At 46.4% G+C, this 17,089-nt stretch overlaps 1 protein-coding gene across 5 annotated transcripts in view; it reads right to left on the bottom strand.

Annotated features, from left to right (window-relative positions):
* The window catches only part of SLIT3 (slit guidance ligand 3), a 466,954-nt gene that overhangs the window by 12,976 nt on the left and 436,889 nt on the right, over positions 1-17,089 (bottom strand). For all 5 annotated transcript variants that reach the window (XM_033073074.1, XM_033073076.1, XM_033073075.1 and 2 more), the window contains 3 exons: positions 16,506-16,643; positions 11,627-11,867; positions 10,864-10,994 (listed from right to left, as the gene is read on the bottom strand). In XM_033073074.1, coding sequence (XP_032928965.1) covers positions 10,864-10,994; positions 11,627-11,867; positions 16,506-16,643 — 510 coding nt within the window. The remainder of the gene's footprint in view (positions 1-10,863; positions 10,995-11,626; positions 11,868-16,505; positions 16,644-17,089) is intronic.

The raw sequence follows: 17,089 nt of genomic DNA, 5'->3' as shown, positions 1-17,089 counted from the left end.
GCCAGGATTTCACAGGCATTCATCACCTACTCTCCACAGGGTGTGCTTTTCCCAGATTATCCCTTGACTAGCAGGCAAACAAAAGTCTGAGAGTCCTGGGGATGGAAGCAGCTACCCCACATGGTGCTGATGCCTTTCAGCACAGCCAGAGCTGGTACTTTTGTTGGAAACAGAGTGAGAGGTCCCAGTCTGCAGGAACACATGGAGGAGTATTACTCCGTTCTGATTCTTTCACTTTTTAACCCGGAATTAAAATAATCTTTGCCTGAACTTTGAGAAACAAAGCCATCACACAACACCGCAGTTTTGTAAAGCAGATAAAGTTAGAACAGGCAAAGCACTCATCTGCTGTTTGAGAAGACACAGAGATATGATAGAAAAGCTGAATGTGGACAGCCAGGATGGCAGGAAATCCCCAGCCAGCAGATCTTTGTGTGAGAGCACTTACTGCTGCTGCTGAAAAGGCATTCAGACGCCTTAGGATTCTGAGATGGAGACAGGCGTGGGGGAGAGAGCCCAGCGGTGAGAGAAAAGCGGCACGAACTCTGCTGAGAGCCCCGTGTGCAGCCGGGCCGTGAGGAGCCGCTCGGAGACAGCGGCAGAGCCCGCCCGGGGCCGTTCGAACCGCTCCGAGCTCCCACTGCGGCTGCCACGGGCTCTTCCCTCGGGACCCGCCCGGGGACGGACACACCGCCTCCAGCGGGGTGTATGGGCTCCTCCGGCCACCCCGCACCGAGCTGCCCCCGGGAATGCGGGGTGCGGGCGGGAATGCGGGATACGGGCAGGGAATGGGAGATGAGAGCCGGGAATGGGGGATACGGGCCGGGAATGCGGGATACGGGCAGGGAATGCGGGGTGAGAGCGGAGAATACGGGCCGGGAATTCAGGGTGAGAGCCGGGAATGCGGTCCGGGAGCGCGGTGCAGCGGCGCGGACGGGCAGCAGAGGGCGCCGTGGCACCACGAGCCGAGCGGGAGCAGCTCCGCTCCCGGCGCCGCTCCCGTTCCTGCTCCTGCTCCGCTCCCGCTCCCGTTCCTGCTCCTGGCCCCGCTCCCATTCCCGTTCCCGGCCCCGCTCCGCCTGGGCTACCCCCCGTCACGGTGGAACCGAATCAAGCCGTGCGAGCGAGCACACCCAGGACACCCGAAAGGTGCGGCAGGAAGAGCCGAGATGCTGGAGCCGTCCCCGCTGCCTTTCCGGGGCGCTGACAATCCATGCGCCGCTCCTGAGACCTTCCCCAGCCGCTAACACAGCCAGGAAAGCTTAGCTGGCTTCCAACCAGCATCTGTGCCACCGCCGTTGGGCACTGCATAGGTACCTACACTATACATCCTTGTTAAAAAATGGGAGGAATTATGATTAAACACTCGAAGTGTAAGCAAGGATTTCCAGGAATTTAATAATTAAACTCGCTGAAAAGTGAGGAGCAAAAGGAAGCGAAAGTTTCCCCTAAGGCAGAGTGATTCCTCCGGAGCCAGGCACTGCTCTGGGTTGTGGTTGGCAGCTGGTGAGGACACACCGGGTCCGGCATTTCCCCCACTGTGCTCCTCTGCACACCCCTCCTCTCTTCTCCATCACACTCATCTTTCCACAGCCCACTTTATGTGCCCTGCACAGGCCAGGACATTGCTCTCACTGAGGTTACTCTCACAGAGAGCTGGCCACGGCATCTGGTCAAATTTGACAAAAAGAAGAGGAAAATGGTGGGATGTGAGCAGAGCCCAGCTTCCAAAGCCCTGGGTCCAGCACCTTGTGTTCGCTCCGAGCTGCCCTCACAGGGAAGGGAGCCCACTAGAGAGGGCTCTGTGGAAGAGACATTACATTTTCCTCTGGGAGGGAGCTCTCTGCTCCTCTTCTGCCACAGCAGCTCCAGCAAGGTGAGCCAATGGAGCCAGAGCACTGCACACAGTGCACACGGCCTCTGCTGGGAGCTCAGACTCCACAAGAGAAGTGAAAGGGATGGGGATGTGTACTAAACATAAAACCCCAGGGAATACAGGAAGGAACTGATTTCCACTCTCATTTTTCAGCTATTTCTCTCTTCCCTCCTATATATTTTCTTTCCCCTCTACTCCAGCCCCAAGCACACACAGATGTTTTAAACACTGACTCCCCTTGCTCTAATACCCATGAGATACTTAGAGCTGAGCCACTATAAATATGCCAGTGAACAGAAATGCATTAAAGGATTAAAGCATTCAATGGTAACTTGTAAAATTTGGGCTATGAGGTCAGGTTTTTTTTTCACTGTCTAGTAATATACCTTTATTGTAGACAGCAGAGAACAGCAGGACAGAGGAGTCAAAACCAAAAATAGCTTGAAGTATCACAGCAAACCATGTCACTGAGGAGATATATAACCATCAATTATGCAAATGAGAACATTAATTCATTAGCTACAGTCTCCAGATTTTCCTGACCTCTGTCTTAATGGGGACATGCCTCATTTGACACACAAAACAAAGGAAACACAAGGATGGTAAGAGACTGGGGGGTGAAGGCCATGGGGAACACTGAACTTAGCTAATTGAGAACACTTAAAGTAGAAGGCAATAAACAAGAATACATGTCCAGAAGAGCTTAAGGAGCTTACAGCACCAGAGAAGAGGTATCAAAATGAAAAACTCAAGGTGAGAGCTGCAGGGAACTGAGCTGAGATGTCAGCAGTTTGGGAGCTGTGAAACCCAGCAGTGATGGGTTCTCACCTTTCCAAGCTACACTTACCTCCTACCCTTAGTTCCAGCTATAATCAGTCCTTGGCCTAAAATAGATTTAAACTTCTCCATGGCAACAAAGGCAAAATCATAATTGGAGTGGTGTTTGTGCTACCTCCACAATAACACATCACTTCAAGCACTATCATCTTCAGGAGCTGAATAAAAACCACATGTTGAGAAAAAAGTATGAAAAATGCTAATGAAACACAGGACTAGGGAAATAAGAGGTGAAAGGAATATTAAAGCACTCAAGTTCACTTTCAGCTTCAAATATACTCTTTTGTTATGTTCAATCCTGTTTTACATGACTTGAGTGTTAGGTCTTTCAGGCTGAGAGTACTCAACATGGAGAGTTTTTGCCTTGATACCTCCATTTTAATTTGCCTGGTTTTATACCCTTTCTCCTACTTGCAACTTTGTAGACCACCCAAATAAACCATCTTTCTCTTCCTGGTGTTTACAGCCCTTGAACCCTGGAAGCTGATTACCATATCTCCCTTAATGATCGTTTGGCCAGGCTATGCATATCTAATTTCCAGCCATAATTCAATTCCTGCAGCACCCCTGCCAGCAGTGAAAGTCATTGTGTTTCAAACCTTCTAAGGGAAAAGCAAGGACCTTTTTTACACCCTGCAACATGCAATTAACACAATCCTGACCCCTTTTCCTAGATGATTCATAAAAGGGTCAGACACCTGGCCAAGGCAAATATTGTTTGTTTGCAGTGGATTCTCACAGTATCCCTGACCTGGGTGAGCTCCCACAGCTCCCTCCAACCCCACTGCTGGGAGCAGAAATTGCTGGGAGCAGAAATTGCTGTGAGCAGAAGCTGCTGGGAACAGAAGCTGCTGTCTCCTGCACTGGCACCAGCAGAGCTGGATACTTCATCCTGCTGAGAATCTGTTAAAGCAAGTGCATGGCAGTAAAACCAGCTGGAATCACTTCTGCAGTCCAGGGGCTCTCCTGAGAGACAGACCAGAGCGTTGCACCCTGCCCACCCTCTCCACCAGGATGTGTTGGCTCCTCACTGCACATGGTGGCATCAGGAGCTACCACATCCTGGTGTCCTCACAGTGACATGCATCAGACAAAATAACAAAGCCATGAAATACAGAGTGCAAAAAAAATATCAGTGCTATTGGGTCGGTGTGAAATCTGGTATCCTTATAAAAATGACACTATAAATAATAAATAATAAAAAAGCAGAGGGGAAGGCAGGCCCTGGCACAGCAGCAGTGTCAGCCTGAGTGCCACGTCCTCCCCAGCATGTATGGGTACAGCTGAGTGTCACTCACCAGGACAGGCTGTCACACAGCCCCTGGCCCCACCAGGGCTTGGAACAGAGCAGGGTGCATGGGGTCACCTTCTAGAAAAACAGCTTTGCCACTCAGTTGGTTATTAAATCACAGGTTCTGATAAGAAAATACACCAGGTGCCTTCACAGGGTTGTTACATCAGGCAATACTTTAGATCATCTATCTCCTTTTCAGCTTTGGAAAATATGCAGTATTAGCAGCAGGGAGCAGGGCTGCCACAGAGTACAATTAACAGGGCATCCAGTCAGATTGAAAGAGAATAATGGGTTTTACCTGAAATTGGAGGCTAAGTCCAGAGGAAAAAAAGTCATGTCTATTTAGAAATTGTTTCCATCTCAGCTATAGCAACATTTCTACAGCTAGATCCTCTCCTTGCACAGAAATGACCAAACTCATTGATGTCTGACAGCCACCAGAGCAGCTGCCATGCCACCTTTTCCCCCACACTGGGGTGTGCTGGCAAACACTGAGCTGTGGGTCCCACTTCCACACTGGGAAGAAGCACAGAAATAACCATGCACAGAGCCATCCTGCACCTCCTGATCTCCCTCAGCCCCAGGTCTGGGTGTGCTGCTCCCAACAGAGGCTGCATGGATTGGATCCAGAGCCATAGATGGGATATGAATCTATCACACATGGTACACATCTAAACTTTGTGTTACTCATCATGTTCACAAGAAATTTACAGGCAGGAAAAAATAAACATATTAGCTTGCTACATGTTGTTGTAAAGCAAAACCCCTCACAATTCAAGACATGAGCCAGTCATTAGAGCACAGGAAGTTTATAAAGTAATTTTGACTATGATTAGGTTTATTCTATCACTTTCTATTATGAAAACACTTCAACCTTTCTCTGATGTCATCAGTATCAACCAACTTTGGCAACGTACTACTGGACCAGCAACCTATGATATAGCAGGAAAATGCTTTTAAAAGAGACTTGCAACTTTTCTCCAGCCTGGCCTCTACTGACAGGGGATGCCTGAGTGCAGCTCACACCCACAGCTCCAGATGCTGGCCCTGAATATGGTGACCTGGGACTCAGAGAATTTAACTTTTATTTTTGTCATTACCACAGGACAAGTGGCTTTAGATGATCCATTCCTAACTGCCTGTACCTGGTACCACAGACAGGCCAGCACTGGCTCACTTTGTGAAAGGTTTTGTTTCCTTTTGGTAAAAAGCTCACTCAGAAACACCCTATACATGTGTGAGACATGAAGTGTGGGTCTGCAGCTTCTGGGTACTCAGACACTGAACTGAAGAGAATGAGCTGGGTGGAGGCAGAGAGAGAGCAGATGAGAAACTGTCATTCTTGCAGAGATACTGCAGAGATTCACAAAGAAAAAAAATAATTCACCTTAACAAGATTTTGCCTGCTAAGTCTTTCAGCAGCCTAAAGGACAAAACTTTACCCTTCCTTAGCAGGAAAAAAGTTTCCATGTTTCATGAAAGCAAATATTTGAATCTCAACCTAGTGATAAAAGTTAAACGATATTTTAAGGTCTTGACCTAACATTTTCACTGTGCTACTGCACAAAAATCCAGGAAAAACTATGGAAATGCAATGTTTGTAGCTTGGCAAGAACTCACACTGCCATTTTTCTCCCATTTAAGTACTCCAGAGCCCTTTATAAAGGTAAAAAAATAACTCAGCTGTCCTGTGCCTTGGCTCATGCACTATCTATAAGTACATTCAAATTTTACAATTCTTCCTGTGCAGGTCAGAGACTAATGCCAGTTTCTTTCATTATATTTGATACAGAATCCATAAGGGGTACCTGAAAAAAATAAGAATGTGTGATAGAAAGAATAAAATGAATTGCAAATATGCAGAATTGTAAAGAGCCCAGTGATGCCTCACAGAAATGTCTGAAAAACAGCCTATTTAGAGCCCATCCAGAGTATCAAACAGGCATCCCACCAGGGACAGGCACAGCACAGGCTGCAGACTGTGAAGGTGTTAGGAAGAAAAGGACCAGTCATGCAGTGCACTCTGCAAAGACACTTTTGCCAAAAACTGAGTTTGACAAGCTCTAATAATGATCCTAAGAATAATTAATGTTCTTACTCCTCCAGCACATTCCTCCCCAGAAGGCAGAGAATTAATGGTGAAGCCTCCCAGGCTTTGCTGCAGATAAGCAATTTCAGCTAAAGAGACAATGGCACAAAATCCCTCTCTGTGGAAGGTGTGGATATTCTTCCACCACCAAACCAACTGTTCAACCTCAGAAGTTTTGGGTAGAGGACTGAAGTCCTTGGGGAGCATCCATTCAGCAGTGGCATGGCCAGGACAGTGCTGGACACTGAGTTCCAGCAGCTCCCAGGCTCCAGAGCCACAGGCACAGCCCGACGGAGTTGAAGGGCACAGAAGTTTGCAGATGCCACCAGCATAAGAACCTTGTGCTGTTCCACAACCTGGAGGGAGAGGGGAGCAGGAACCTCCCCCTCCAGAGACCTGCTGCACATTTCTGAAACACCTTTTCTATTTTTCATGCCTTTCTTTACTTTTTAGCATGCACAGGGAACCAGATTTAATTTGTCGTCTTGCAGTCATCACATCTGAAACAGATACAGTAGGAATGTAAGCTCCTTCATTTCAGGCCTTTTGCTTTAACCACAAGAACATCCATCTATGTAAGAGTCAGCCAGACCATGAGAACTGCATGATACAATCTACAAGGAATATTTTTAATGATGTAGCATTTTTGAAAGCAGATTATGCAAGGATACTTTTAAAGGGAATTATAATGTAATTTGGGTGTAGTCTCTACAGAAAGACAAATATAATTCATTCTTATCTTTTCCTAGCTGCCTCCTTTTTCACTGCTGTCAGGAACCCTGCATGAAAACATATGATTTTACACCAACGACGCCTGCATCTTGCTCTTTACCAGATATGACAGTCTGTATGCAACATGGCAATCTGGGAACTCTGGAGGGAATTACATCAGCAGTTTGTGTCAAAGTTCTGTTTTCCATTTCTATTAGGAAGGATTATTTCAGCATCCAAATCAATATGACTGTATGGCAGCATAAAATCTATCGGAGAAAAGTTTACAAGTAAGGTCTTATCTCTGGCTCAAGAAACAGATGTGGGAAAAAAGACTGAAAATAGGGAGTTCTCCCTACAGAATACAGTTAAACAGATACCAGTGTCAATGGCTGAATGCTGGAACTATGAAATTAACTGCTCTTTGTTAATTCAAACTTTTAACAATTGGATTGTGATAGTAAACCAAAGCAGCACATTCCTTACTGGTTGTCATCTTTAAATTAAGGTACGGCACTGTGTAAAAGATTTACTTCATTTCAAGAACTCACTGTTGGAGTGGCACCAAGTACTGTCATGGCATGGAAGAGTAATTCTGAGCAGTGCAGAAACCAGATGGGCAATGAAGCACTCAGAAGAAGATTCCTGTTCTCATTTGTCCACATACAGAATAATTAAATAGAATAAAAGAAACAATAACTAGGTTCCAGTAAAAGATCAGTCAGATTTTCTTTTAAAGGGTGAGCTCTGTCATTGCATTATATTTTATCAATGGATTAATTTGTATTTCTCCCTAACCTGACGATAAATGACAGTGAATTTCAGGTAGTTGTTTCCACTGGACATGTGCTGACCTTTACCTGACCAGAATGAAAGAGAAGCCCAATGTCAACTTTAACCTTTCTATCCAAACCTACCACAGGGACAAACACATATTCAGCAAACCTGCATGTACAGCTAGTTATCTTGGGCTTTTCCAGACTGACTTGGCAATCAAGTTCTGGTTCAATCTGCTCAGAGGAGAAACTAAAATACAGAACAGGCTCCTTCTGGTAGACAGGGTGAACCTGCCTTCCCAGAGGAGTTAAAACGAACATCTCTTTCTTGGCACATCCCTGCCTGCATTCCCCACAGCAGCTCTGCAGCAGAGCCCCTCAGAGGTCACAGCAAGCTGAGAGCACCCCCTGTGCCCGGTGCAAACATCCTGTGCCCGGTGCAAACCTTCCCCCAGCTTTGTGCCACGGGGCTGGGGCACAGCCTGCCACTGGAACATGGGGAGTGCTTCACCCCTGTGGAATACTTTGGAAAAATACCACCAGGTGTGACTGACTCACTGCTGGCTCCCCAAACAACAGCTTTTATCTTATCCCTACAGGATATTACCTGTATTAGCCAAGTACTTTGCTAATTTTACTGTTCATAAGTACTATTTATAAATCTTATCATGGAGACTCTGATGAGGAATTACAGATCGTGTGGCTTGCCAATGACTTCCCACATCCCATCCTGAGAGTACCTGAAATAGCCAGCAAAAGATCTCAGTTACAACCCAGGACCAGGTCAGTGACAGATTTCCTGCAGCTGTAGCTGGCACAGCTCCCACCAGGCAGAGCTTTAAAACCTTCTCCTCTTCTGGCAAACTCTTCTGGGGAAAACCAAGAGCCAAAGCCCTGCTCATCTAGTCCAAAAAGTGGACTGCTTTGGAGGGGAGCAGAACATGATATTGACGGTGAAAATTAATCTAATAGCCTTTCAACAGAGCTTTGCAAAGGCAAACAGTCCACTTTTGCTGAGACTGACACTGAAATGAGGTGTCTAAACAAGACAAGCAGGGAGGAGGCAATGGGGAAGGCAAACTGCTTTACCAATGGTGAGGCCAGGATGTTACAGGTTCTCTTGGCAGCCTTGTTTTTAATGACAAATGAAAATTGTAGAAGTTGAAGAAAAGATTTTCCCAAATTCTTCAGGTTGAGATAAAATGCATCACACTGAACCAGCCATTCAGTTCATCAAAATGCAGATTAGAAAGAAATACAAATAAAAGTCCAGATAAACCCATGGGAACCAGATCCAGGTATAAGTAGACTTTAATTTCCCTTGAGAAAGCCTCTAAACAACCCAGAAGGTATTAGTGACATAATTTAGAAATGATTGCCAATGCCTGGATAATGGAAATAATTGACCATTGTCCAAGCTACTAAAGGAAATGGAGGATTTTCTGTTATTTGGTGCTTTCCTGTCAAAACTCTGTGCCAAGCTGGAAGTCATGTTTTAGGCCAAAGAGAGCTCATGCCTTAGCTAAAAATCAAACAGAGAGGTCAAACCTGATCCACTTACGCCTTCTACCCTTAAATCCCATGTTTGTAAGGGGACAAACAGGTTTTCCTGCTCCTTCTTCAGCCTTTAAGGAAAACAAGTCTTTTAATCTATTTAGAGGCCCTTTCTGACATTCTTTAGCTGCAGTTTTTCTCAATCAACCTAATCTTTTCCCATCGAGCCCCATGCTAATCCCATTTTGCTCCACTCCTTAAACTAATAAAAGATTAGAGTGACATTTCAGAAAGGGCATCGTATTAAGCAGCTTCTTTCGCATCTCAGCAGACCACAGCACACAAAATGTGGTGAACGGGCCATTAATCTTATGGTAATGAGGTGTCAGTGTGAATGGAGCCCTCCCTCCTCCCTGATCCGTGTGAAGGGCTTGGGGACAAGGAGGACACTGCACCCACCGCCCCTGGCAGCTCTGCCAGGAGGCAGCAGATCCAGGGAGGTTCTTTCTGTGGTGCTGGCAGCAGCTCCTGTCCCCTCTCTGCCGTGCTGTGACCATGGCCAGCAAACACCCACATGGACCTGCCACCCCACACATAACAAGCTTTCCCTCTGTTCTAATTAGCAGCACAAAACTGTTTATCAACTTCAGCTTTGCTCTAACAGCTGATCAGTTAGGATCAGCTGCCACACACAGAGACATTTTTCACACCTATCCGTTCAGCTGGTGAAAACCACGGGCAGTCTACTTCATTCCTACAGGGGACAAGCCCGTGCTCCTCCTGGCAGCATGTCTGCATTGGTATTATCCAGTTTACTATAATACAAAAAGAATGTTTTCATTTTCTTAAAAATGTCACCCTTCCCCTAAAGAAAATTCCCCGGGAGGCTCAAGTGTTAGCAAGTGCTGAGAAAACTTTCTGAGAAAAGTATGAGGTGGGTGATGCGTGGTGACATCCATCCTGTCCCTTGCTCTAGCAGGATGCTCTTCCCCACAGGAATTTCAGCTCTGCTGCACACTCAGTGCCAGGAGTCTGTGCTGAGCCCAAAATGCTCTGTGTGGTCACAACTCCATCTCTGCTCAGAGTAAACTGGAGCAACAGGGCTTGAAAATAACAGCCAGGGGAGAGGGATGCTGAAGGAACCGTGGACAAAAAAGGCAGCACATCCCTCCTTCCTAAGGAAATGTCTCCATGCATGGATTTCACTTGTACATTTGCTTTTCTTTGTTGTGACTAGTGAATAAAACCTGTGGATTTCATATCCTCAAAAGCCAAGTGTCTGAAGGTCAAATTACCCTACAATTTACCTTTGCCATTTGTGCTTTTTTGTGGTTGTGTAGTTAAACGCAAGAATTTCCTTAATAATATTCACCCTTTAGAAGAGTTCAGCCCTTCTCCTTCTGCACTCTGACCCTGCAGTTGCACATTCACTGTTCTGTCTTAGTACAGTCACTTAATGCTAGATATCAACAAAGAAACTGATGAATTGAAACTATTTCAAGGACAAAATTCACCAGAAATTGAAATGTTACAGTAGATTAGAAAATGCATTTTTCTACAATTACAGGAGGACAGAGCATCACTGATATTTCCAATAACTGTCAATTTGCACCCATGCAGCCTTTAGCTAAGTCTTTATTCTGACTTTCTCATCTAATTACATGCATAAAACAGATACCTCAAAGTAAAATAAAAGGTTTTTCTCCAATGCAATTGCTTAGAAAAATCCTACCTCTCCCCCACCAATTTTGGAAGTCAACTGTCTCGGCAGAGCTTAGCCACTTACCTGTAAACTGTGGTGGGTGGGGAGTTCAGGGTGTCATAGATGAGCCTCACATGTCCTTGGTATAGCTCCAGAGCCAAAGGATCATTGTCTCCTTTGTACAGTAAGATGCCATTGTCCTTGTCTGTGGCCACCTGTGAAACATTCATAACCACATAAAATTGCTTGAGAATGATTAATAAAAGAAATAAACTTATATTTAAAATCAAACCAAAATACTATATGCAATTCAAATGTACTTTAGTACATCATATATAAAATCAGAAATAAGACCAAGTGCCAGAGGCACAAAAAGGTCTTGGTGCCCTTGGGTGGGCTCACACACAAAGGTCAACTTCCCATTTCACATGAGAACCAGTTTTCAGTTGTCTTCTGAACCTTAGGTGTGTAACAAAATCCCAGGCCTTCTGCCTGTTGAGCAAGCAAAGTATTGTCCACAGAGGCCATTCAGAGCAGCCTGATTTAAGTCCTGGCATTAAACACCAAGTTGTACAGGATGAAACACAATGCTGTGAATCAGGAGGAGGACATGGAGCATTCCTGAACCATCCCTGGTTGTGTTGCCAGTCTGGGAATCAGAGTGTGGAGAGATTCTGGAGGCAGGATGTGTGCCCACAAAGGTACCTTCATCTCTCCTTCACATTTCAGTGATTTTAGAGTAGACAAGTGGCTCAGAAATTGATTTTTCTGTGATTTTGGCCAGTTGTATCAGCACGAGACACATGCACACTACAGCTATTACTGCTTAGAGGAGCGTGTGACAAACCTGCAGGGAGATGTTGGCCTGAGGGCGGATTTTGGCGGAGGGCAGCTCCACGTAGGAGTCCTTGCCCACGAAGTTGACGGTGATGAGCTTCTCGCAGCGCTGTCCCGCGAAGCCGGCCAGGCAGCGGCACACGGGCTCGTGCTGCGCCACGATGCACTGGGCGCCGTTCTGGCACTCGTAGTTGTCACAGGGGCTGGTCTGCAGCAGCACCATGGGCGGAGGAGTCTCACAGAACAGGCCACTGCACGGGCAGAGAGAAGGCACACAGTTTCAGTCACCACTGCTTTCTCATTTTCATTTCAGGTGCTGCTGATGCCTTGCAGTGGCTACCTAAAACAGAGGCTAGACAAGATTAAGATAATAAAAGCAGAAGGCCTTCAATATATAAATACCTGCTTTTATTCTCTTAGTTTTGTCTAGCCTCTGTTTTAGGTAGCCACTTCAAGGTGTCAGCTTCTGGTGACCCAGGTGGCACAACGGTCACAAATTTTTCATACTTGTAAGTTTGCTCCATTTACATGTCAGGAGTTAATCCTTCAATCACAGTTTCAGGTAATGAAGTAATTTGCCCTAAGTTTGTCCCCCCTGCAGTTCACTGTTGTTTACATCTCTCAGGGCCTGAGACAGTAAGGTTTCCTTGAGTTTCAGGCCTAGAGAGGAATTGTCTTGTCTGAATAAAATGGGAGAACAGTAGCTGACAGTTTTAGAGTTATACACTACAGCAGTACAGGTTCTGAAAAATATAAAAGCTAAAATCCAGCAGCACTGCCATTCTGCTTTGGAGTAGCAGCTCTGAGGTCCAGCCACCGTGTGCCTGCTGCCTGATGTGAAAGGAGCACAGCTGAGTGCTGGCAGGAATCTTGTGCTGGATGTGAACAAGCCAGTGCAGAAACTGAGAGCAGCCTCTACTGCCCTTTGCACTGGTTCTTCAGCTCTGCAAAGCACTGCAACACACTGCAACCTGGCTGAAACAGCTTCCACCCTTACCGTGCCCTGCAGCAGTTCCCAGTGAAATCTGTGAGCCATTTAAGCTCAAACTCCCCATCCTAGATCTGTGATTTGAGTCTACTCAGTTCTTGTAAGTGGAAAACAATGGGACTCCTTTCCAGAGGTACCAGCAGAACAGAGCATTGCTAACCCAGCCTGTGAGCTTCATTACACCTAATGCCCATTGGTTTGTCTTCAGCAGCAAGTAGAAAACAGAAGGAAAAGTCAGTGTATATAATTTTAATTTTCTGGAAGTTAAAAATAATTATAATAAAAAATCCATGTGACCCTCACAGCCTTCACTAACAGAAAGCAAATGCTGGAAGAAGCCAGAGTGTCTGTGCTTAGTGCTGTTCTGAAGGATTCCCCAAGCTCCTGGTCCAGCTCCTGCACACCCTTGCTTGCTGTGACACCCCTCTGGTGTTTGGCTTTACCAGGGCAGCTCTCCTGATACTGACACCTAGAAATTACATTAGCAACAGTATCTCTCAAGGCCCTTTCCTTTTTAATTGTAAGCATTTTTTAAAAGTATATATTTAGAAATAATTAATAGGATTTATTACCCCAGCAGTGGAATGTGGGACACAGCCTGACTTCCATAGCTTGGCCAAGTCCATTCTGCCTGGTACAATCTCATTTATTTAAATAATCACTGTGAGTTCCTTGCAGCAATCTGTCCCAGTGGAGAACTCGGAAGCATCTGCACCACAGAGGAGCAGTGCTTCCATCAGGCTCTGCAGCTTAATGTGTGCTTCCCCACCAGAGCAGCATTTATCAGGCAACACTACTGTGAGGCTGATTGCTGCAGGGAAGCTTTGAGAACTTGGGGTTTATTCAGCGGGGCTTACAAATTCTCTAAAGTGTTTTCCTCTGCAGGGGGCAAATGAGTGCTATTTTGGGAAGAAAACACTGCAAACTTTTCAGGAGGAAGGCATATTCTGCAGTTGGGAAAAGTTGGTGAGTGCTAAGGAAAGGTGCTGCAAGGAGCACAATTACACCTGACCAGTGAATGGGAAAGGATGAAATAGGAGAGTGAGTGTGTGCAGGGTGGCACTATTGATTTTGGGGGCTGTCATGAGAGCCTCATTGTGCATGAGGCCCTACCTACACTGCTCAGAATTACCCAAGTGCCATTTGTTGAGCCATCAGAGGATGTAAGTTTGAACATCTTTTTAGTGTGTGGCTCCAAATGGCTTTGACACACATCGTAGTAACAACCATAAAATCATTATAGGTCTGTGCATTTATTACAACAGCATAAGCTCTGGATAATTGGGAGGGCACTTCAAACTCACTGCTGGGAAATGATTCCTGATACTTAACCAAAAAACTTTATTAATCATCATCTTAGGTCTCCTAGTTACCTTTGTCAGACCAACCCTTGTGTTCTCTCCTTTTCATCAACACTTGCAGAGTTATCTCCTTGCCACACATCACTGTGCCCAAGGCAGCTGTGAGGACAGGGGAGGCTGTAACCCTGAACATCAGAAGGCTGAACTCTGTCAATCACCATATTTGAATTTATAATCTTGACAGGAAAAAACCCAAACCTCAGAACCCCCTTCAGAGCAGCGGGCCTTTAAACTACAAAAGGCTTGAGTCATGGAAAGAATAATGAGATCATATTCTGTTAGCAGAATTTTAATCCTGAAATCAAACAAGATCAGGGACTAGTCTGCATGGAGAACACATGGGGCTCCATCCTGTTGTCTGCCTTGGCAGAGGGAGTGTGGCAGTGCTCAGTGTGAGGTTTTTCTCCCCACGGACCCTGGTCTTCCTTGCATCTTGCACAGGAAATTCAGGGAAGTGACAGGGACTAGTGGAAAAAAAAGAAAGCAAACAGGAGAACTCAAGTTAATCCCGACTGTGCTGTTGAGAAGCAGTGGGATTACTTTGCTTGCCCATGGCTGCCTTGGGCTGTGAAGTGCTGTCTAAGCTGGTAGCTGAGTTTTGGAGATTAGTGTAGAAAGATGCTTCCTCTACTTGGAGGACTGTTAGTGGAATGAGACTCCCTCATTTAATCAAGAGAGAAGACTGAACTGTTCCAGGTTTTGCTCTTGGTGCCCCTGGTGTTAAATCAGACAACCTGGGGCACTGCCTAAATTGCCAATAGAGCTCTTTGGTACATGGGAAGGGACCAGACCAGTCTCCCACCTACCCCTGCTCCTCCACCCAGCTGTGTCAGCTCAGAACATCTCTCACAAAAAACCCCTTCATATTCATCACTGCCTAGTGCTTACAGGCCTTAAAAAAGCAGGGGACCTGCAGCAAGTCTCCCAGTCAGTCCCATCTGAGGACAGACTCGAGTTACCCTTGACTCCAGACATGGCTTTGCAATCCCATTTCTCAACTCTGACAATTAGATAACACTGAGGATTTACATCCCACAGTCACGTCAGCCTTCCCAGTCACCAGTCTGCAGGATCCCTAAGGCCATCAAATGGACTGAAGCAGAGAGTGAAACATGGGGAGAAGGGTATGAATTTGAAATTCAGAGGATATCTGATACCTTGTAAATAACAAGTCTGATTCTGTGAAACCATGGGCTGACATCATGTTATACATCAATGCCTATTCAGAGAAGCTGTCTGCTTTGCAACAGAAATGTGTGTTGAGAGGGGAAGAAAAAAAAACCCCAAACCAGCAAGAATGAAAGCAAGCAGAATGAAAACAGTTGCAGATACAAAGCAGAGAAGATGATTTATAAGTGTTCATGCAATTTCTGCTTTGTCAAGACTGATCTTTTCAGGTGCTCCTTCTTTGTCTCATGTGTGTATTTCAAACACAGAAAAGGTTTAGCTGGAAGGAAGCCAGTATCCAGCCCCAGGCAATGATTAGTGAATCCATTTGGAGGAGCACACTTATCTTTGACAGACAGAGAGATTTCCAGGAGTCAGATATATTGGCAGCTGTCAGAATGAGAGGCTGGAAATTTACAGCCTGAATCACACTGAGCTCGTCCAAGAGGCACAGAGACACTGCCACAAAATCTTCAGACTCATGTTTTCCTTGCAGCCAGTTGTGAGGGTTCATAAACGCAATTTTATTATCCTTTGCTCACTCTGCACATGCAGGGTTTATCTCCATAAAACTTATGTGGGTGTGTTGGGTATGCTCAGTGTGTTAGCAGGGATGGTTGGGGCAGGGACACTCACACAGCACAGCCCCAAAATTGCGGCTTTCCAAACAAGAATCGCCAGCTCCCTGTGTCTGGTTAACTTGTTACAACCTCCTGCAGGGACAGGACGTGGGGCACCCATCCCCAGGGGATGGGAGATCATTGTTGTGTTGGAGCTCCCATTCCCAGGAAGGACAGATCAGTGCTGTGTTAGAGCTCCCATTCCCAGGGAGGACAGATCAGTGCTGTGTTAGAGCTCCCATTCCCAGGGTAAGGACAGATCAGTGCTGTGTTAGAGCTCCCATTCCCAGGAAGGACAGATCAGTGCTGTGTTAGAGCTCCCATTCCCAGGGTAAGGACAGATCAGTGCTGTGTTAGAGCTCCCATTCCCAGGGTAAGGACAGATCAGTGCTGTGTTAGAGCTCCCATTCCCAGGGAGGACAGATCAGTGCTGTGTTAGAGCTCCCATTCCCAGGGTAAGGACAGATCAGTGCTGTGTTAGAGCTCCCATTCCATGGGGTAAGGACAGATCAGTGCTGTGTTAGAGCTCCCATTCCCAGGGGGAAGGACAGATCAGTGCTGTGTTAGAGCTCCCATTCCCAGGAAGGACATATCAGTGCTGTGTTAGAGTTCCCATTCCAAGGAAGGACAGATCAGTGCTGTGTTAGAGCTCCCATTCCCAGGGGGAAGGACAGATCAGTGCTGTGTTAGAGCTCCCATTCCCAGGGTAAGGACAGATCAGTGTGTGCCAGCCCTGTCCCCCAGCTCCCGTACCTGAAGCCCTGTGGGCACACACACGTGTAGCCATTGACCGCGTCCACGCAGGCGGCTCCGTGCCGGCACTTGTGGCCCAGGCAGTCGTCATCATCCACTTCACAGTGTTTGCCGCTGTAACCCGGCAGGCACTCGCACCTGAAATGCAGGAACATCCCTGTTAATGGCTCCTTTCAGTATTCACACCAGCAGCTCACACAGGCAGCTTAGCACCTGTTGGATTTGGGGTGAGGAGATGTTTGCAGTTATTCCTGGCGGCATCAAGCACAGTTCTTGACACCAGAAAGCTCAGGTCCCTCCTTGCTGTCTGCAATTGAGGTTCTGCAATCTGCTGGAATTCAAGTCAAAAGCACCACCATCCTGCAGGTTCTCCTCAGCTGAGTCTGTGGAGAAGGCTGTTCACCTGGCAGTCTCCCAGCCATGCTGAAGATGACAATGCCCTCCCTAACCTTACAGACTCAGGATGCAATATCCTACAAGGCTCTGATGCCCCAGAGTTGATTTTGCCAGTATCTGCACACTGCTGGGTGTCTGAGCTTGGCCCTGTGCAGCTTTATGGAGCACAAGGGCCTACCTTCCAAATG

This window comes from Catharus ustulatus, chromosome 15 (genome assembly GCF_009819885.2).
Source record: "Catharus ustulatus isolate bCatUst1 chromosome 15, bCatUst1.pri.v2, whole genome shotgun sequence".
NCBI lineage: Eukaryota > Metazoa > Chordata > Aves > Passeriformes > Turdidae > Catharus > Catharus ustulatus.
Note: the sequence above shows the minus strand (reverse complement) of the source record. Positions and strands in the feature narration are given on the sequence as shown.